Below are 21771 nucleotides of genomic sequence, written 5' to 3' on the forward strand. Positions count from 1 at the left end.
TACTTCTATACCCTTCTATTGATAATGGAGCTAATTAATACTATTAGTATTTTAGTCAAATTCTCATTAAATATTCACCATTTTTCCATAAAAAGATGAGGGTAAAGATGGAAAATTAAAAGATAAAATTATAGTTAAGTTAGTTTTGTCAATTAGAATGGGACACCAAAAACTCCATATTTTGTCAATTAGAGTGGGACGGAGGGAGTATTTAAGTTAAATAGTTTTACGGTTATTTTTCACGTAATGTTGATATTATTTTGAAGAACCGGATAACCCTTTGCCCATAGTGTATTACATAAATTTATGATTAATTATTTCACATATTTGTTATTGCCACCTTATTTCTACAAAAAAGTAGTAGAATATGTGAATTTTAATTTATTTAATAATTGTATGAATATGGAGTAATAAAAAATATGTGCATTTTTACTAATTTATGATACATATTATTGAATAAATACGTTAAATAATTATTAAATCTATGCATTATTTTATTTTTGACTAGTAACACTAAAATAACAAAAGCAAAACAGGAGACATGCAATTAAAAAAGGTGACTAGGAGACATCAAAATGGATGACTTGGAAAACATAATTTGTTCATAAAAGACACGTTTCTCAATGCACTTTCTATGAGTATTTATCTTTTATATTTGCAATCAATAGTGATAGTAGATACCTCACTTCACTTTCATTTCCCCCCTCAATTCTACATATTGCTTCAATGATATAACTACTCCATCGGGTTAGCCATACCACAATAATGCTATGATCCCCCACTTCAATAAGAAATTGAAGATATTGGAGTAATATTTAGCTAAATTATTCATAAAAAATTATTTAAATTAAATTGACAACATTAAAATTTTAAATTACTTAAAAGCAAGAAGGGTATAAGCAATGGCAGATCTAAAATTTATTATATTACCGGGGTCAAATTGCAATATACATTTTGCATGGAGAGATAACTTTTTAAAACTGCAGGACCTAATCACAATATACAATTATCGTATATACTAATTTAGATAATTTTTAAAAGTTAAGGGAGCCAAGGCCCTCCCCATCCCCCTAGTTCCGCCATTAGGTATATAGGTCCATAAAGTGGTAAAGCCACTCATAGGTTAAGTTGTGCATCCGTTCTGATCATAATTGGTCGGAAAACACAAATTATTTTAGAGATAAGAGATCGATTTTAAGTTTTTCACTTATTGGTATGAAAATTATCTATTAATATGTCTTTTTGATTATGGATTGTTTGCGCAACTATTTTTTTGGGTTATACTACTAAATTCATACAGCAGTGAAACAACTAAAAGTCTATGGTAGACATTAATTTGAATTGTCGTCAATGAATCCAAAACTAAAAAACATTAAACGTGGATTGTCGAAAAGTCAAAAATAAATTAAAAATTAGATGTGCTATGAAATTTTAATTCCGCCATTTTATTCGTATAATTTTTTTTCTTATTACCAGAATAATCATCTTGTACTTGCTTTCTTTTAAATATTTGAATATTATTACTTCAGATACATATGGTTGACCTCGGGCATTATTTTCTTGTGGCACCCATTTTGGCTCAACATTTAAATGTCATTATAAAGTATTACTTTTTCTCACATATTAATACCTATCATGTCTCACAAGGGAAGACTTGTGAACATTGATTCAAATAACTTGTGAAACAATTAATATCATGAAAGATATTATAATACATAGTTTTCAAGAACAATATTTAGATGAGAGTAGTTGAATGACATTAATTGGATAATTCTATTCTCATTAATATTTCAATCTTGGGCTGCCAATGTATCAGATTTGCTAGGCGACAAATAAAATATAGTATATGAAATTGAAAAATGTGATATCAATTTATAGCAGACCATATGTCACAATCTACATAATTTATAAATATAAGTATGAATTATTTGCTAGTCCTGGTACATTTTTGGATGCAGCTCACCACCCCTTTTGAATTCCGCATCAGCTTCACCATATTTAAGTTTACGGGACTGTCTACAGTTACTTTATTTTTTTCAAAGTAAAGCTTACTTTGTTTATTTTTTTTAGGCCTAATTATTTAAAAAACCCCCACCTTTTAACATTTTTTCGTTTATACCCCGACCTAGGAAAAAATTCATTTGTACCCTTTTTTTGATTTTTCGTTTTCAACTCTACCCTAAAGCAAAGTTTAAAATAGTCCTTCGTTTTTTAACCTATATTCTAATTAGACTTTAATGTTATTATTAATACAAAAATACCTTCTTCTTTATAAAATTAAAATTATAATAATTATTAAATTTGTATTATCTATAAATAATTTTTAAACACAAAACCGTAAAATTATATTAATTTTTTTTTAAAAAAAAACAATCGAATTTTCCGTTCGTCGGAGGAGGAGCCGCGGGCTCCTCCTCCATGGAGGAGGAGCTGCTCCTCCTTGACAGCAAGGAGGAGCAGATCGCTCCTCCTTGCTGTCAAGGAGGAGCAGATTTGCTCCTCCTTACCTGCCAAGGAGGAGCGATCTGCTCCTCCCTGACATGGAAGGAGGAGCGATCTGCTCTTCCTTCCATGAAGGAGGAGCAGATCTGTGCTCCTCCTCCATGGAGGAAGAGCGGGTCGCTCCTTCTTTCGAGCGACCCGGAAAAAAATAAAAAAATAATTTTTTTTGTAAAAAAATCCGTAGCGATGTATAAATTGAAAGAGTACGGTGGTTTGTCGGAAATGTTTTTTTAATTTATTTAGTTTTTTTAATAAAAATTTAAATATAATTGATTTGTTGGATTTATTTAAACATTTTTAAAGTTGAAGGACTTATTTGTATTTTTTCAAACAGAAAAAAGATGATATAATCCTTCTATTTAATTATTTTTAATGTTTTCATCCTTAAATTAAATAAATTGTCAAAAAATAAAATTTTGGGGTACAGTTGAAAACGAAAAATCAAAAAAAGGGTACAAATGAATTTTTTCCTATGTCGGGGTATAAACGAAAAAATATTACAAGGTGGGGGTTTTTTAAGTAATTAGGCCTTTTTTTTACCATTGGATGAATTTTTATCACTTTCATCCAATGGTAAAATTAACAAAGTACACTAAAAATAAAATAACCGTAGAAAAAGCCTTAAGTTTACAGATTTTGAAAAATTTAAAAATTTCTTTCTAATTGGTTAGATAAATTGTTGTTGAAATATTTGCTCTTTTGAATTTTCTAAATGGAACCGTTCCCTTGTCTAACTGAATTTTTCCGGCCCAAACTACCTTATCTCATAAAGCCTAGCCCAATATACTTCCATTATTTTTAGATTGCAAGACTCGCTCAATCCATCATTATTTTTGTTTCTGCATATAATGGGCCGCGCTTGTCAGCCCGATATATTTTTCTGCACAATTACACCACATACTAGCTTTTATCAAAATATTTATAGAAAAACTTGACAAGTTAAGTGTTGCAACTACAACCGATTTTTTAAATTTAATTTTTAATAAATCAATAATAAAAAAACAGAATTAGGAAATTAATTTCATTTTATGATGAATAATTAGTAATCCTATCATTTAATAATTAATAAAATTCAATATACATTTTACATAGATATTAATTATTCTTTACTAATTATTTATATGAACCATATCCGAAATATTGTCCACGGTACATTTAATGGTGTTAAACAAAAAAATTTCTTTTATTTATCTTATTAGCGTAGCAGAGATAAAAAATATGGATAAAGACAAAAAAAGTTAATTTTAAAAATAGTTTTTTTATCAACTTCAAAATATGTCACTAGTTGCCCGCACGGGTTTGGTCTAGTGGTCTAAGTCTCAGCCATCTGGGCGCCAAAGGTCGTGGGTTCGAACCCCGGCTACGCCCTTTCTTAATATGGAGTGGTTGAGGTTGGGTTGCTGGCCATTATAACCCGGATTTACCATGTATGTGGGCTTGCGGGCGGTCCACATTCCGGGATTTGACAATGATATTGAGTTTCGGCTCAGTAGAGTGAGTCCTCGTCACCAAAAAAAAATATGTCACTAGTTTTAGCGAGATTAGCAGAAATATTCATCAAATGTTTAACTAGACAAACACGCCATGTAGAGAAATATGGTCGAATGAATGAACAGGTGAGAAGCTTAGCCTACAATTTTAAAAGGCCAAATGTCTTAAAAAGACCAAACTTTTCATAAAAGTTTCACAAAAGTCCCGACCTTTCAATTTTGTCGATTTTGGCCAAAAACAAATTATTTGGTTTCAATTGTGGCCAACTCTCAATTTGATTTCAATTTGCCTATGTGTAGTTATGTGACGCCTATGTGGCATGCCGAATATTGAAAGGTCAGGACTTTTGTGAAATTAAATAATCCATTTTTTTGCCAAAATCGACAAAATTGAAAGGTCGGGACTTTTGTGAAACCAAATAATAAGTTTTTGGCCAAAATCGATAAAATTGAAAGGTCAGGACTTTTGTAAAAGATTTGGCCTTTTTACAACATTTGGCCTTTTAAAAATAGTTTTGCAAAAGAAAAATAAAATATAAGAATTAAACTTAATAAGAAAAGGAAAAACAGAAACAAAAAAGATATACTGCAAATTTGAATATATGCTGATTTGGTACGAGAGTATTCAGCAAGTAGCCAAATACTACCGCCTTTCAATTTTTCGAAGACGACGTTGGCCGTTACGCCAAGCCCTCCGCCCGTTAGGGTTCCATGCCCACGACCATCTTTAACTGTAGCAACTGATATTTCATGGATGCCGTAACGTCGAGCGCCGATTTAAGTATCGGGTGGACTCGGGCAATTGAGTACTTAGCATGCTTTCCTCAAATTGACCCTTCTATTTTACATGGTATTTATTGCTTCCCTGGTAATAATTTTATGTTTATCTGCAAATTCCATATGATCCTACATTTTTGAATTGTTATTTTTTGTAGCCTTTCAAAAAATGGGGTTTTGAAAGAAATGATCATTTGATAGTACTAAATTAACGTTAAATAGAATGTGTTGCAACAAATATGGTGTTGTCCTGCACTATCACACTTTTCACAATTGAATTCTGTACTAAAAAAACGTTCATATTAGGTTTATACACTATCGATTGCAAATACATTGACTCCTTCCGTCCATTTCCGTTAGAAATAAACTTAATGTGTTTGTATAGACGGTAATGAACGGAAAGACTTAATTTGGATGAAGTTGATAGTGTAGGGACCCAATGTGGTATTCGACTCGATTGTTAAAAGTGTGATAATGGAGAGACCTAGATATGCGTTAAGCCTTTTTATGTAAGTTATGATTGAATTGTTGTTTGCTTGTGGGTTTTATAGTGGTTGATATTTTGTTTCAGATTTAATCGACGAAGCTCCAGAATTTCATGAGGATTTAGGGAAGAATGCAAGAGAAAGGGTTGCTTTAAAATGTTTGGAACATTTGTATACTGATGATAATACTGATGCAGCTGCAAATGACACCCGTTTGTTGTCGAATCCAAGAGGTATATTCGACCTCTCTCACAGTTGCGAAGATGTGCTCCAATCCATACTCAAAGAGGTACATTTTCTTTTTCAATTATCTTTCTGGACATGGTATATAAACATTTGAAGCATTATTATTCTGTGAATTTTTAGTACTTGTTCTGTGTGATGATAAGCCATTGGTTTACTTTGTTTTCTATTTCAGACATCGGTATCTGATTTGCAAACGGGGACATCAAATTTGTTTAAATGGGATATTCATCATTTCATCGTCCTGAAAAGAGCTTCGATGCCGATATCTGCTCTACAACAGGTGATTGGCAGTTTCTTTGTTCAGTAAAGTTCTCAATTACTGCCTATGATGCATTAAAACTTCATTCAACTAAGATCTTTACATCTTGGAAATGAAACTTCCAACCTCCTCAAAAAATACTGCGTTATCGTATTTGTTTCTACATGTCTCATTTTTGTGTTATCTAGGTGGCAACAAAAAAAAAAACAGCTCTTCATTTACTTTTTGTCATTGTGTGTCCTCTGTTCATAACAGCTGAAAGATGCAATTCTTGAAGGTACCAATCCACATGCTTCTTCCTTGAGATATTTTAGTGGTCTGGGACATGGAAATGACGACCGTGATGGAATTAATGTTGATACTGGAAATGACGATAATCGCTCTGACATTCAGAATATGGCACCAGAAGGGAGCAACATTCATTTGCCAATTTTGAGCAGTGATTATCATCAGAGAAATTTATTACCCTTAAAAAGAAAAGGAAGCGTCTTGGATAATGAACATCCAGTGGAAGACTATCAGGACGATCAAGGTGGCGTAAATGATATTGATCCCCATTTTTATGCCAAGAGATTTAAGTTTGATGCTAATACCTCAGGAGGGGAACAAATATTAGTTCCGCAGTTTGGTAACGAGCTGGTGGAAAATTTATCTGAATTGATTACTAGAATTACAGAGAGAGAAAGCTGCCCTGTTGAAACAAATGTGCAAGTAGGACTGGGTGAATGCTGTTCTTTAGAAAATGGTCGTGATAATTTGGTTGCGACAGAAAATTTTGAGTGTTCTGCTGATGCAAATGATGACTTCCAGCAAAAACAATGGGGCAGTGTTAATAATGCCAATGGAATACTAGAATGTATATCTGAAGGTGGAGCTCAGCAATGTATTTTGGAGGATGAAGTTAATGTGACTAAATTTAGAGCATCAAATGTTGCATTGTCTCTTAAAACCATAGAAAACATCTCCCTTGATGAAAACAAAGATGACAATGATACTGTTAATCAGTTTAAATCACAAAATATTGCTTCCTTGAATGTATTAACTCCAGGCAGTATAGCTGAAAATTTGAAAATTCGCATGAAGAATCTTTTTCAAGAAGATACGTCAAGTCATGAGAAGATTGATGTTACCACGGAGAAGAGTCATCTTCTGAGCTCTGATTGTACCCCAAGTCATGCTTCCCCGTCGAACTGGACAGAGCTTGATCTTTGTTTAAAATGTAGCAAAGATGGCCAGTTATTGATATGTAATGCTGCTAATTGTCCATTTGCTGTTCATGACAAGTGCTTAGGTTGCTCACCGAAGTTTGATGAAAAAGGGAACTTTTACTGCCCATTCTGTGGGTATTCTTATTCCATCTCAAAATACCATGAAGCTAAGGAAAAAACTAGTTTGGCAAGGAAGGAGCTAGCTGCATTTATTCGTGAGCATCCTAAGAGATCACGTATTCGGAAGCGCTGTAACTTAGAACACAACCAAGAGGTAGGTACTTTACACAAAACGCACGAGACTGGGGATTTGAGTGAGCGAGAATTTGATCAAACTAGTAACAAAGAGCATGAAGCAAATGGGATAAGTCAGAATTGTCCTGAAGCAAATGGATCTAAAGAGATGGATCTAGGTGGACTTGACAGACGATCAAACTTGAGGACATAGAGGTTTTTTGTTTAGATAAGTGTGAAGCTGAAAGAGGAACTCAGAAGGGAGTAACAGCGCAACAAAGAGAGGCAACAGTGAGTCCTTAGTCCTTTTTCAATGATTCCTGTTCTTGACATTATATAGGGTTTATTGGAGTAACAACTCAACTAATAGTCTGTAATTATGATGTGTAGTTTATACACAACGCCTCAGTTGAAGAGAAAATGAATTTTTTGGACAAACGAGTAGGAGGGAAAGATACTTAAGGTACATAATTAGCACAGTTTCTATATCAGCACCTGCTCTTGCTTGTGGTACATGATCATGATGATGTTGCTTCACATCGATCGCCTAGGAAGATTGAAATATTTTGCAGAAGAGTTTGCGTAGGCGCTTATGTTTTCTTTTTGTAAATGTTAAGCTAACAATGGGCGTCTTGATGAAATTGTGATGACGGAGGAGGTTCAGCGTCATATGACCTGTGTATTATTTTGGACATTTCCATGTCTTTTTGAGCAATGTAATATGTTGCCCTTTAACTATTAAATAGAAAGATCATGTGACTAGTCGTTGTTGTAGCTCATTGCTGCTGCAGCTTCGTGCCGTGTTCCTCCGACTGCTGCAATCTTTAGGTAAATTCTTATCTTTGTTGGAATTTACATTATCGGTTCTTCTACAAGTAAAATTCTATAAGCGCACGTCCTAGCCTCTTAACACTTTTAGCTCCAATCAATTTGCTCAAAATTACATATAGAGATAACGCCTAATTACTTAAAAACCACCCACCTTATAATTCTTTTTCATTTATACCATGACCTAGGAAAATGTTCAATTGTACCTTATTTTCGATTTTTATGTTTCATTTGTACCCAAAATTAAAAAAGTTGATAATTTAATTAATTTAAGGATGAAAATATGAAAAACAAGATACATAAATGATTAATATTAACGTTTTATCAGAATATAGGTTAAAAATGAAGGACTAATTTAAATTCTTTTTTAAAAGAAAATAGGTCAATTTAACTCATTAGGGTAGAGATGAAACATAAAGATCGAAAATAGGGTACAATTAAAAAAATTTCCTAGGTCATGGTATAAATGGAAAAAAGTTATAAGGTGGGTGGTTTTTAAATAATTAGGCCTGGAGACAATTATTGTAAAAGGGTCTTAATTGATGGGAATTTTAAAGCAAGTAGTTGGTTACGATAAGTTTATGTCAATGCATGTGATAGTTATATATGCATATCAATAATAATTTATGTTTGATTACTTTGGGGGACGCTCACTAGCTGTGACAAGGAGGTTGATATACCAAAAAGTGTGTTAAGATAGTTACTAGTTTTACCTTACAGTTTAGGTCATTATAACTAAATGTATAAACTTTGTTTATATATAAAAAAAAGAAAAAAATATATTTATTCTATAACTTTTAATTTTTTTAACTATTTTCCTACTTGGTTAACTATTAATGTCATCAAAAAACTTAGTTGGTAAAAAATAAAGTTTAATTTAGCTATTCAATTTATTTTCAGTATAAATTAGTTTAAAAATTAAAAAATATATGCTATATTGAGTGATAATGATTTTTTTTTCAATAATTAAAATAAATATTAATTAGTATAATATTTTTAAAAATAATTAATTTTATATGTTATCAAGTATAAATTTATAAAATTAACAATAATTATAACTTTTAATTTTTTTAACTATTTTACTACTTGGTTAACTATTAATGTCATCAAAAAACTTAGTTGGTAAAAAATAAAGTTTAATTTAGTTATTCAATTTATTTTCAGTATAAATTAGTTTAAAAATTAAAAAATATATGCTATATTGAGTGATAATGATTTTTTTTTTCAATAATTAAAATAAATATTAATTAGTATAATATTTTTAAAAATAATTATTTTTATATGTTATCAAGTATAAAATTTATAAAATTAACAATAATTGAAAAAATCAGTTGCAATGGTATTATACATGATAAAAAGAATTATAATCATTAATTTGGAATACTTTTATGATAATAGAAATAAATTTATCAATTCGACGATTTAGAACTATAAGAATATCGAATTTGCTGAAGTCAATTTTCTTACAATATTAAATATTAAAATATTAAAATTAATTTAATATTGCCATTGATGTCCGCTCATGATAGCCACGTGTTATAGTTGTCACTCGTTGTTAATGCTATCAAATAATTATAATATAAAACTATTTATTTTAACAAGTAAATATCAACATAATAAGTTTATGTTCGATTATTTGACATTATTTAGATGTTTTGAATGTATAAAAATACATTTACATTCACATGTATATTTTAAATTTTTTGAAAATCAACTTTTTTAAAATTAATAAACATTATGAATAATGAATAGAATGTTCATAAAATATACATCGACAAGTCACGGTGGAACACATGGCTGTAGAATTATATATGAAAGAATTTAAGAATAGCAGGGATGTAATTGTACACTAAAGCTAACTTCAAGGGTTTCTTAGTAACTAAGTCCCAAAGATTTGAAAACTTAGAGTTGGGTTAATGCAAATTCAGGTTAGATATTTTGATTTTTCTACTCATAAATCATCTTATCTCTCCCTTTCGTTATCCGTTGCACTTACTATCGTTTGTCAATTATAATTTAGAACACAAAAATGGCAGCGGCCGCTTCTCTTTTGGTCGCCGGTGGCACCGGTGCTGCGACTCATTTCTCCGGTGAATTCCAGCAACTGGGTCGTTTTGGGGTCAGGCTCAGGAAGCAATCTGTCAACGGCTCTAAGTTGGCACGTGGCAATTGGTGCCAAATTCGCAGTAGAAGAAATAATTTGAAATTAAAGCCCAGTTTTGCAATTAAAAACAACTCGGTATGATGCTTCACTTGCTTTTTAGTGTTCGAGTAATGTATAATTCTTCGCTCTTTGTAATTTTGGTTAATTTTGATTGAACTAAGCTCACTATTAAGTGAAATATAATTAAGAATTTGAACTTAAAAAAGTACGGAGTTTTATTTATGATATGAAGTTGGATGTTATTTACTGATGCAGAATGTGGAAAATACGGATGAAATGTTTGATGATTTGCTGAATAAATATGGGAAGGTGGTTTTTAAGAGAAATGACCAAAAGCCCCTTACTGCAGAGGTTGATGATGATGCTGAAAGCTTGTCATGTAAGCCATATCTCCACTTCTTTTTGACAAGGATGATTTCTGTGCTTTTGTTATCTTAGTTTTTACTAGATTGCGTTGAAAATTCTGTTTCTAACTCTTGGTTTTTTAGTTTGTAATTTTCTTTATAATTCTGTTCATGGTATATGGGTGTATAATCAGTTAATCACAATTAGGGGTGTAACCGAGTCAAGCCAACTCGCTAACTACTCGGGATTGACTTAAAATTAGCTCGACCTCGAGTTAATCACCTATTCGAGCATTAAAATACTCGCCTCAATAAGCTTGCAAGCCTAATTGAGCTTTAGTTTATAATAACACCTTCATTCTATTTATTAAATTTTAATTCTAAATATTTATACACATAATCAAGTTGAATTGAGGAAAGCTCGAGTTTCAATAATCCTACAGAGTTCGAACTCGAGCTCCTAAAATGAAACTTGATCGAGTTCAATGCGAGTTTCGGGCTTTAGATTTTAGAGTTGAGTCGAGTTTGAGATTGCCAGTGTTTCGACTCGACTTGACTCGATTACACCCCTAATCACAATATAATCATTCCATTTTTCCAAATGTGATTGACTTGATGGAGCACAATCTAATGCCAATTGCCATATTGTTGTTATACACAAGACCAATCAATGCACTTAATCCTTGAACCTATATTTGATAATTTCTTGTCGTCTTTTGCGCTCTGATAGTTGCTGTGGCGCTGGCCAAGGTTGCAAGTGATGTTAAAGCTGCGGATTTAAAAGTCCTCTTTGTAAAGCCACTTGTATATTGGACTCAGTATTTTATCATTGCAACAGCCTTTTCGCGCCCTCAAATAGATGCAATTGCGTACGAATCTTTCTACAGTTCGTCGTTTATATATACAACTGCTTTGTACGAACTGTCAAAAAATTGAGCTGCTGACTTGCTGTTCCTTTGTAGGTCAAGAGTAAGAGATCTTGCTGAGAAGCAGTATGGGAAGGTTCCATCAGGGGACACAAAACCTAACTCGTGGACCCTCTTGGATTTCGGTAAGCACTACTGATTCATGACTCGTCAGAAATTATTAAATCAGATAAAACATAAATTATGGCGACTGTCTCGACTCTCTAAGCAATTTCAGACATTTTTCATTGACATCTCACTTTTATTTTTGTTCTCTTTCTTTCTTTTCGCAAATGGTTATCGTTTTGATGAGCTAGGGTTAGATTTGTCATAAACCTTGTTGAAAGTATTGTTAATCCATATACTTATTGTTGAATTGGCTTTAAATTTTAGGTGATGTTGTAGTCCACATTTTTCTTCCTCCGCAAAGAACGTTTTACAACTTGGAAGACTTTTATGGCAATGCTACCGCCATTGAACTCCCGTTTGAGAACCAACCTCCACCGCAGTTAAGATAGACTTTCGTGTGTTAGAACCTAAACCTAGAAGCAGGTGAAGAAATTTTAACACTGGGAGTTTGAATTTGCCTGAAATTTCTCTAGAGGCCTGCAGGCTGCAGATACTATTGAGTAGAGTTGATGGTTGCCAGGAAATGTTCGCTCATTTGTGAAGCATGATGGACACCAGGTTCAACATATGTCGGTCCTATAGCGATAGCAAGGCCCTACGTGGGTACAAAGTATAATCGAGGATTGTCACATGTAATATTTCATCTTATTGTAATGATAAAGCTTGAACATGTTGCTCTGTAATTCTTTCTGCAGGTTCAAGTGAATCAAAAGCTTTTTCTGCTGTTCAGTTGATAGCCATAATGAATAGTTGCAATTTGCAAACGTACATAAAATGTTCAAGAGTGCAAAATCACTCATCAAAGATTAATTTTATGAAGAGATAATTTCTTGACAAAGCAAATCATACTAATTTAATAGAGGCTTAATTACTTAAAAAAACCCCACCTTTAATTTTTATTTCGTTTATACCCTGACCTAGGAAAAATGACACATATACTATTGACGTTGTCTTTTTGTTTCACCTCTACCCTCAAGGTATCAAATTGACCTTTTTTCTATTGAAAAAAGTGTAAAATAATCCTTCATTTTCAGCATATATTCTAATTACAAGTTAATTTTATTAATTATACCAAAACACCTTCTTCTCTAAAAAAATTCACCTCATGCTTTTGAATTAATTTATATTAATTATTAAAAAATTTAAAAATTTAAAACCGTTAAAAAATAATTCAATTCCGACCTACCACCATACTCCGATTTAAAAACCCGCTATTCAACAATTTTTTTTTTAAAAAAAAATCAATTTTCCGAATGACCGCCGGGCCGCTGCTCCTCCTTCCACCGGAAGGAGGAACTGATCGTTCATCCTTCCATGAAGGAGGAACAGATCGTTCCTCAGGAGGAACAGATCTGTTCCTCCTTTAAGAGGAGGAAGATCTGGTCCTCCTCTTGAAGGAGGAACAGTGTTCCTCCTTCCATGGAAGGAGGAACAAATTTTCCTCCTTCCGTGGAAGGAGGACGGCGGCGGCGGTTTCAAAAAATTCCGGCGGCGGGTTTTAAAAATTCGGGTGGCGGAGGAAGTCGGATGGCGGTTCGTTTTTTGTTTTTAAATAAAAAAAATTAATTAAATTTTAGGACTTATTTAAACGTTTTTAAAGATGAAGGGTTTGTTTGTACTTTTATTAATTGAAAAAAGTATGAAATAATCCTTATATTTAGTTGTTTTGAATAAATCATTTTTTTTTTAATTTTGGGGTAGAGGTGAAACAAAATCACAACGTCAATAGTATATGTGATAATTTCTCTAGGTCAGGGTACAAACGAAAAAAAAGTTAAAGGTGGGGTTTTTTTAAGTAATTAAGCCTTTAATAGAGAGAAATAACAGAAATAACGAATAGATCATCAATTTTAACTCGTTTGTTACCATTCAAGCCTGCCAAGGTTAAGCATACAATTCTTATAGATACAAAAGAAACAACAGTGCTCACTAAAAGTGGCATCTAATCAATTAGATTTTGGAAGTTAAGTGACTACAGATTTTTGTACAATTTTCAAACTGCCACTTTCCCCATATTAATTTAGAACTGAAACAGAATTGCATCAAACCTGCATGAGATGAGCAGTCAAAATACATAGAAAAGGATTGATAAGAGATGAAGTACACATTAGTACAACTATGATTTCAGTACTGCAACCACCAGCTGGTCAACCCACAGCAGATGGTAAAACATGGAGATCAATTCTGTCAAAAAAAACAACTCAGGAGCTGATTGGGGATTTCCCATACTGGAAAATGTAGAAATCAATTCCTGCACAAACCAGCACCAGAGGAACATTTATAAGAGAAAAAAAATAGATACATACATTGGTATATGCATATGTATAGGGGTGTGCATTTGGTTCAAATAAACCGAATATAAATTTTAGGGCATTAAGATTTTCAGACCAAACTGGTCGGTTTTTCAGTTCGGCTTACATTAGAACTTCGCAAAAAACTTATGTCCAAAATCGAGCCGAAGCGAAAAACCAAATCTTTTTATAACACCAAATCAAATAGAATTTTTCAGTTTGGTTAGGTTTTTGCACACCCCTATATATGTAGTGGGGGAATCGATGTGCTTAAAATAGATGATGATTATACTGAGGAATAAAACAGATATCTGATGAAAAATACATTCTATTAACAATTAGCTCACATGCAAAAGTTTAGGTTATGAAAGCAGCAAGGTGGTCACAAAACTTCCCATGATAGACCTACTTTGACTGTCAAATCATTAAGCCTATAAGTCTCAAGTATAGTTCTAGTTGTATTACTCGAGTGAAGGTGACACAAGCATAGACGACATTCTCAACACAGACCTGAGATAACTACCATCATGAATTCGAAATACCTTGGGAGATTTCAGGCAACGATTTTTATGTCTAATGTTTTTGTTTCAGCATGCGAATGCATTCATGTGTATGTGTTATAAGTCTTGAGCATAAAGAGGTAAGTTATTACAGTTGGCTGAGTGTTGACTGCCTTGTCCAGGTTCGGTCAGATTCAACTCCGTACCATGAGTTGCTGTCCATCCCGGTTCATATGCTTCAAGGAAACCGATCTTCGCTTTGTTAGGCAAATCATGGGGATGAACAAATGGCACCCCAGGAGGCCACCCGATCTCCATTCTAATATTGGCACACGGACTATCTAATGAATGAATGTGATTATTCTCACACTCCTTTGGGGTGCAAAACCTTAGCTTGATACCCTTCTTATCAGCAATATCCTGTACTCTTTCCTTGAGAACTCTCTGGGCCTCGAGTCTTAGCCTCTTTGAAGGCGGCAAAGGTTTGCATCTTGAATTGTTCTTCCTCCTCCTCGTCATGGGCTTCACAGATCCTGTACCAGCATGTCATCGATCCAAGGACCTGCTGTTAACAACTTCTGGCTAAGGACTACTTGCATAGCAAAAATAAATGTGACAAAAACTCCTGAAAAACAAAAGCTTGATCTGACGAACTTTCCTTACTTTGAATTTTGGTTTTTGACATAAGAATGAGACATACTTACAGCCTAAACTTTTAAATGTAACAAAAGAAGCTGGACAGTTCAGCTTTAGTCCCACTATTAGCAAATTATGTTAACAACTAAACATACATACGGCATGGGAGTCAAGCCTCAAAATAAAATGGAGACTTATTGGTGACGATGAGAGATTAGGAAGCCCCCCAAAAAACAGAAAAATCAACCAAGTTTGAAAAATTGAAGGCGTAACCACTAAAAGAAAATAAGGTCAAGGAAGTGCTATTTACCATCTTGGGACATTGGGAAACTGAAACTCTGTAGAGACTGTCTGTTAAAGAGCTGATCAGGTAAATGAGATCTCTGCATGAAGTCATCCACAGGCACTGGTAACTGGAACTGGGCTTCAACACCGTGACCAGCTGCTCTCATCTCGGAACAACTGAGACTGGTCATAGACTTAGGCATGAGTTTAAAAGCCAATGAACATCGCCCATACATATTCCCTTGCAAGTTATTACTAATCTCTGTTCTATGCAAAGCGGGGTTGATGTAGCCAGCAGTTGCCTGGTAGAGAGCAAGTCCGGGGTAAACAACAACATCTTGAGGACCGAGATCTCCGTCCAAAAGAACCCACCGACCATGAAAATCTCGAACATGTAAACCAACACTATCCGACTTAACAAGAGATATAAGGCTCTTATCAACTTGATTCTCATGATCAGGATACATAACATTAACAAGCTGACCATCCTCTTGAGCGTTTAAACTATGATGTTGAGCACCCTGAATCTGAAACGATGGTCTACCATGACAACAAATCGACAACACAGAAGACGATATTTCACGATTCCTCAACGGAACATTATCAAGAATCTCACTAAAAGGCGAACTACGCAGATTCAAATAGAAACTAATAGCATCAAGTATATCCCTAGCAGCTTTCCCAAGCAACTGGAAAATATCCGGCAAACCAGCAGGCGGAAACTCCAAACTCATAGCATTATTGACCTCACTAGGACTTAACCCCGGTCTATAATCATAAATCTCATGCCAAAACTGAGGATCGGCGTAATAGCCAGACGTTTTACACCACTCGCGAGAGTCATTAATTATATCCGGAGACGCGTATGATGACGACGGTTTTTGATGAAAATAAAGGCGAGCGGAATCCAAACAAGATCTTAAAAGAGCGCCATCAATACCGGAGAACTGAACAATGGCAGCCGAATATTGAGCAAGTGACTGGGACAAAGTGGAGACTGATAATTTGTAAGAATCAGAAGGTAAGCCTTCACAAGGAATAAGATCAGTAAGCTTTACACGACCTAAAGATGGCAGGCCATTGCCTGCCATGAAATAGTCACTGTTGCTACTTGGACTTGGATAGAAAGCCAGAACAAACCCTAGTTACAGGAAATTGAAAGATTCACCTTATTACTAACAAGAACTGAAGCTTAAATATTCAATTTTATGATTTTTTTTTGCATAATTTTAGCCCTGTTTTTTCAATTCATACATAGCAACAGCGTAAAATTTCGTATGATTTTTTTTGTAGCAACTAAGTTGACATTATTATGGAACTGAAAAGAAGGTGAAGAAGAAGAAATTACCTTTAAAGAGGTGAAATGTCAATTTGAAAAATGAGTGCAAAATTTAGTAAAATTGAATTGAATAGGGTTTGGGCAGGAAGAAAGCGCTTCAGGAGAAACGGCGACGTTTTCCGGTGCTGTCCTTTTTTTGCTTTAGACTGTCTTTTTTGTTTGTACATTCGAATTATATGAGCTTAATAGTAAGCAACAAAACAAATTAAACTGATGTTACATGAAAAGGGAGAAAGTTGGACCATAAAAATATATGTGTAAAAATGGAAAAGCACTTAGAAGAGAAATTGAACTCCCCCCTTTCATGGTTTATTACCAAGCACTTCATTTGTATTAGTTTAACAATGAAAAAAATCAACCGATAAGCTATAATTCGAGTGACATAAACGCTAAAATCCTATTTTCCAATAATCTAAAAAACCTGTGGACATGTTAGAATGTGTTCGTCATAATAAGATACAAGACAAAATCTCCAAAGTTTTAAGCAGGCTGCGAACATATAACTTCAAAGAGCCTGACTTGATGGTTTGTTATTAAATCAATATCATTTTTGTTTGTCACGACTCATGTTTAGCATTCGATTATTTAAGTTCATTACCACACATTCAATTCACTGCCCAAAATATATTTTCACTCTTGGTAGAGATGAAAATAATTTCCCTCTAATTTTCTTAAACTTGTTTCAAACTCGAACATCTCATGTCTACTGACTGGTTATGGTATGGGAACAGAAAAGCCGAAGTTCTAATTATAAGCAGAGATCCGAGACGAACAAAAAAGAATACAATCTCCAAGGTGATAGGGATTGCAACAAATCCTTAATTGTTATCAAATTTTAGAACTATACTAGACACGATAGTTGCATACAAGCTGCACCAGCATATCAGCAAGGTTAAACAAACATGTTCTCCAAAAAGATTGTGTATTCTCAGCTAGCCTCATCAACACAACAGGAACTTGTCAGGGTGCACTTTATCCGTTGCAAATTTAAACTAAACAAGTATTTTACATCAAGTAAGCAAAATGGGAACCGAAGTGCATTCTGGTAGTTCGCCCCAAACGATCCATGATCCTGACCACACATTAGGTATAACCCTGAAAAACAGTATCAACCATATCACAAGGGAGCAGAGTTTTCTTTTTCCATTATAACATTGTATCTTTAAAAATTAGAATTTACAGCTAAAAAAATACGAGGTAGAGTACCGCTCATACTACTTATGGTTTACGGGGTGGCGAACTGCTAGTACTGCTGTTGCTAGTGCTTCTACCTCTCAAAGGCCTGCACCAGAAGCATTTCTTGTTACTGGAGAACTAAACTCAAAAAAGAATAACAGAAGAAGAAAACTATAATAAAAACCGAGATCAATAAGAAAAGGAATACGGCATACAAACACGCTAACATAATGTTGACTAGACAAGCTTAAATATCAGGTGAACATAACTGCTGTTATTAGTCTGCCAAATGATTTACTTCGAGCCCTGTAATAGCATGCACATCATTACACTAGTCCCATCTTCTAAATTCCCCATTTTTTCCTTAAAGTACCATAAGCCTCTTGCCATCTCTCTGAAGTCAAAGTAGCTAAACAACACATTTATCTTAACCTAAAGCATGTTCATAAAAATAAAACTCAAAACTAAATTTTTACTAGAGCAAAATCCAGAAAGAAAAGGACACTTGGAAGAAACTGTTCTAGGACTTGTACATCAATATGTATTAGCCATGTCACCAGCTTCTTTATATCAGTAAAAAATTAATTATCAGGAAGTTCAAACAAATGAAATTAGCAAGCAATAGCAAATGCATCAGCACATAAAACAAACATAGTTATAAATAATAATACCTTTTAGGACTACGGCTTCTTGATATCTTCCGAGCAACCTGCCAAAATCAATTAGACAAAATGATTATGAGAGTAAAGATAGCAGAATTTGTTTGCCACTATACAGAAAGAGGAGAAACAAACCCTGCGTGGAGGACTAGGTGATTTGGAATTCGATGATGAACGTCCACGCCTTGCAGCAGGTCCTCGGCCTCTGTTATATAACAGCTCAAACAATGTAAGGCATGTTGAGAAAAGTTATTCAACAACAGAAGACAATATAACAATACTATACTTGTTCTAATATGTAAAACCAGAAGCAGGGTCCATACATATCATAGCTAGCAGTAGACAGTAGTATATCATCGAAGGTAGAACAAATCTATCATGCTGGCATCACATTATAGTTGATCTTGCATACAGAAAGTCGAAATCTCATATAATTTTCTCCACACTTAACAAGAATTTTCTCCTACTTCATCTTAGTTAAGTTCTCAACTACACTTTCTCATGCTATAAATCTCAACTTATTTGTAGCAAGAATTCAGAATTTGCCCTCTCAATCTAATCCTGTAACCTAACTACTCATATATTTACATCACAAACCAACTAAATGAATTTCTACGTGAAGACGGCATTTGCATAATAACAAATAAATTCATGCTAAGAAAATCGTCCAATTAGGAACCTTTAGATTCTCACTTGACCAAGTCCCAAAACCATACAGATAATAGCTCAAATAACTCCAGAGAGAGTGTGCATGAGAGAGAATTGAAGATACGTCGTTTCCAATTAAAAATTTGCATAAATCACCAATGCGAGTATGTTCAGAAAGCTACCTCCTTGGTGAAAATGACCTTGAACGCGAGCGAACAGGTCGACGAATTGGAGAGCGGCTGCGCCGACGAATGGGAGACCTTCTTGGAGGAGTACGGCCTCTTCTAGGAGGTGAACTGAGGTGAAAGGACAGAGTAATTGTCAACAAGTTACTCTATAATGTACTTCTAATGATCTCAGTACTCGGTCTTTTAAAGACCAATAAAATGTCAATGGAATACTAAACTTATTTAGCAGACCTTTAAAGGGCAAGTAAAAAAGGAAATAATTTGACTCCTTACAATGATGTCTCAACTCATATCAGTTTAAAGGAGTCCATACATTGTTTCTCCAACCAGACATTTGGTATTCATTATCTTAACTTGCATTGAGTACAGTTTCATTAATGTTCCTTAATTGTGATCACTACAATATGCAATGGAATGAAAAAAAAATTACTATCATATCATTTGACTACTTAAATGAAATTAATAAGAGAATTTACCGTCTCCTTGGAGGAAGAGGAGAACGTCTCCGCACCGGACTACCACGCATTCTCCTAGGAGAACCCCTACAAAGCATTGGCAAAAGGTCAATAGCTGATCAAAGGTGCTAATACAAGGGGCAGGAAATAATGTAGAAGGCTCTAGGAAGCAACCTTGCAGGTGATCTATAACGCCTTGGAGAAGATGGAGAACGCCCCCTAGCTGGGGATAGTGGCCTCCGTCTTGGTGGTGGTGAATCCCCACGGCGATAAGGAGAATTCATCCGCCGGCGAGGAGAATCTGCACGTCGACGTGGAGGAGAATCAGGAAGACGTCTAGGAGATCCATCTCTACGATAGATTGGAGACCTTTTTCGAGGTGATGCTATAGATTTTAGAAGAGGAAAAGCTGACATCAGCAAGATAAGAACTACCAGAAAACCGAGAATACACAGAACGTTCAAAACTCTAAAACAAAGCATACATTCTCTTTGCCTTTTGGGTCCATCCTTCTCAACATCTGCACCGGCATTATCAGGTTTCAGAGTATCTCTCTTTGGAATGGTAGCAACAGGCCTTGGAGGTGGGGAAACCTTCTGCCTTGGAGGTAATGTGAACCTGGCTCGAACCACATTGCCATCAATTTGGGCCTGCATCAATATTTAACATTATCTCTTAGATTTTGAAAGATCTACTACACTGTTAATTACATTCAATCATGCATCTTGGTAAGAATTACCCCATCCATATATAGTAAAGCTTTCTCGGCATCAGCTCGTGTCTTAAACTCAACATATCCATATCCTTTTGGAAGATTAACCTGTGCAGGAAATACATGTTAATGGAACAAAGAATACCAACAAACATCACCCGCCCGCTGACATGATAAGAAAACGAGAAATAACTTACAGTACGGTCCATTGCCAGCTCAACATGCACAACTTCACCAAAATTGCCTAAGCGGTAAGAAAATCAAAAAAAGTAAGACAATAAGAGAACTCTATCAAGTAAACATAAGCACTTGTAGAATGCAGATTCTAATTACTATGCAAAAAAAAAACGCTTAAGTCGACAATTTCAAATTACAATGTGAACTAAACTCAAGGAATACGGGAATCATAGACTTACCAAAAATTTCTTTCATATGGCCTTCATTTACATTCCTGCTGAGTGAGTCAATATGAAGAACAAGAGACTCACGAATGGGAGACGCCTTCCTGGAATAAACGCCACGAAAAAATGTCTTAGCAACACCAATTAAAATGTTACTGAGCATACACAATTTCCAACAGTTCAGTAAACTTTTTAAACCACATCCTAAAAAGAGCTCAACAATTAAAAATTGCAATTGGATTAAAATTTAGGTAAAAACCTTGGAGGCGGAGATGATTTTTTAGATTGCGGTGGTGGAGAGCGGCCTCGCCTAGCTGCCTCAGCAGGACTATTACATTACAACACAAACACAGCAAATAAAATGTATAGAGTAATTAAGTTCGCACAAAAATCTGAAATCGTCGGCACTGTAAATTTTTTACCTCTTTTTCTGAGGACTGCGGCGAGAAGGAGAAGAGGAAGATAATGATCGAGAGCGTGACCGTGAGCGGGAGGAAACGGAGCGAGAGCGCGAGCTGGACCGAGAGTCTGAGCCGGAGTAAGAGCGTGATCTGGAGCGGGAGCGAGATGATGAACCGGAGGCGGAACCGGAGGGTGGCGAGGGACGGCCCCGCGTTGGCTTGGCCATGAGTTGCAGAGGTCAATAAGAAACCCTAAGATAAACCCCTCTACTGCGAAAATTAGAAACGGAAAAGAGACAGTGTTCTTCTTGTAATTTTATCCGTCTGTTTGCGGTTATGGGACCCCAAAGTAATTCATTTCGACTCCATCTAATTTAGCTTCAAATAAATACTAGTAATAAATTTTGTATATTTTTGAATAGTATTAGTAATAGTAATTTTTTTTAATAATGGGTCAATTTTTTTATGAACTTGTGATTTAGATGAAATAATTCATTTTTTTAACATTT

The 21771-nt window shown here is 34.5% G+C and overlaps 4 protein-coding genes across 9 annotated transcripts; 2 read left to right on the top strand and 2 right to left on the bottom strand.

The window, feature by feature from the left end:
* The first annotated feature begins 4509 nt into the window (after positions 1 to 4509).
* On the top strand, positions 4510 to 7978 carry LOC126674887 (uncharacterized). Of its 2 annotated transcripts, XR_007639646.2 has the most exons (5): positions 4510 to 4842; positions 5341 to 5543; positions 5673 to 5780; positions 6015 to 7492; positions 7592 to 7978. XR_007639646.2 is itself a non-coding variant. In XM_050369414.2 (4 exons), the coding sequence occupies exons 1-4, from the start codon at positions 4743 to 4745 to the stop codon at positions 7413 to 7415; spliced, it is 1812 nt and encodes a 603-aa protein (XP_050225371.1). In that variant the 5' UTR covers positions 4510 to 4742; the 3' UTR covers positions 7416 to 7978. The 2 variants fall into 2 exon arrangements, 1 of the variants encoding a protein (XP_050225371.1); XM_050369414.2 differs by having other exon boundaries at positions 6015 to 7978.
* A 1988-nt stretch (positions 7979 to 9966) lies between these two features.
* On the top strand, positions 9967 to 12300 carry LOC126671041 (protein Iojap, chloroplastic). The gene is made up of 5 exons (XM_050364736.2): positions 9967 to 10268; positions 10449 to 10572; positions 11268 to 11406; positions 11500 to 11588; positions 11836 to 12300. Exons 1-5 carry the CDS (start codon positions 10059 to 10061, stop codon positions 11958 to 11960), a joined length of 687 nt encoding a protein of 228 aa, XP_050220693.1. The 5' UTR covers positions 9967 to 10058; the 3' UTR covers positions 11961 to 12300.
* Positions 12301 to 13392: 1092 nt separating this feature from the next.
* LOC126673957 (uncharacterized) lies at positions 13393 to 16824 on the bottom strand. Of its 3 annotated transcripts, none has more exons than XR_007639405.1 (3): positions 15309 to 16625; positions 14405 to 14895; positions 13393 to 13822 (listed from the first exon to the last, which is right to left on the bottom strand). XR_007639405.1 is itself a non-coding variant. In XM_050368297.1 (3 exons), coding segments are annotated over exons 1-3 (1449 nt in total). In that variant the 5' UTR covers positions 16375 to 16625; the 3' UTR covers positions 13393 to 13820. The 3 variants fall into 3 exon arrangements, 2 of the variants coding, with proteins under 2 accessions (XP_050224254.1, XP_050224252.1); XM_050368297.1 differs by having other exon boundaries at positions 14515 to 14895; XM_050368295.2 differs by lacking the exon at positions 13393 to 13822 and adding an exon at positions 16632 to 16824 and having other exon boundaries at positions 14173 to 14895; positions 15309 to 16424.
* Positions 16825 to 17344: 520 nt separating this feature from the next.
* Positions 17345 to 21618, bottom strand: LOC126674283 (serine/arginine-rich splicing factor SR45-like). Of its 3 annotated transcripts, none has more exons than XM_056105197.1 (13): positions 21284 to 21618; positions 21121 to 21189; positions 20877 to 20965; positions 20658 to 20704; positions 20488 to 20568; positions 20233 to 20398; positions 19923 to 20157; positions 19770 to 19835; positions 19288 to 19401; positions 18593 to 18662; positions 18470 to 18507; positions 17829 to 17904; positions 17345 to 17717 (listed from the first exon to the last, which is right to left on the bottom strand). In XM_056105197.1, exons 1-12 carry the CDS (start codon positions 21487 to 21489, stop codon positions 17841 to 17843), a joined length of 1245 nt encoding a protein of 414 aa, XP_055961172.1. In that variant the 5' UTR covers positions 21490 to 21618; the 3' UTR covers positions 17345 to 17717; positions 17829 to 17840. The 3 variants fall into 3 exon arrangements, with proteins under 3 accessions (XP_055961172.1, XP_055961171.1, XP_050224668.1); XM_056105196.1 differs by having other exon boundaries at positions 17841 to 17904; positions 21284 to 21617; XM_050368711.2 differs by having other exon boundaries at positions 17841 to 17904; positions 19923 to 20133; positions 21284 to 21615.
* Positions 21619 to 21771: the final 153 nt, after the last annotated feature.

This window comes from Mercurialis annua, linkage group LG3 (genome assembly GCF_937616625.2).
Source record: "Mercurialis annua linkage group LG3, ddMerAnnu1.2, whole genome shotgun sequence".
NCBI classification, from domain to species: domain Eukaryota; kingdom Viridiplantae; phylum Streptophyta; class Magnoliopsida; order Malpighiales; family Euphorbiaceae; genus Mercurialis; species Mercurialis annua.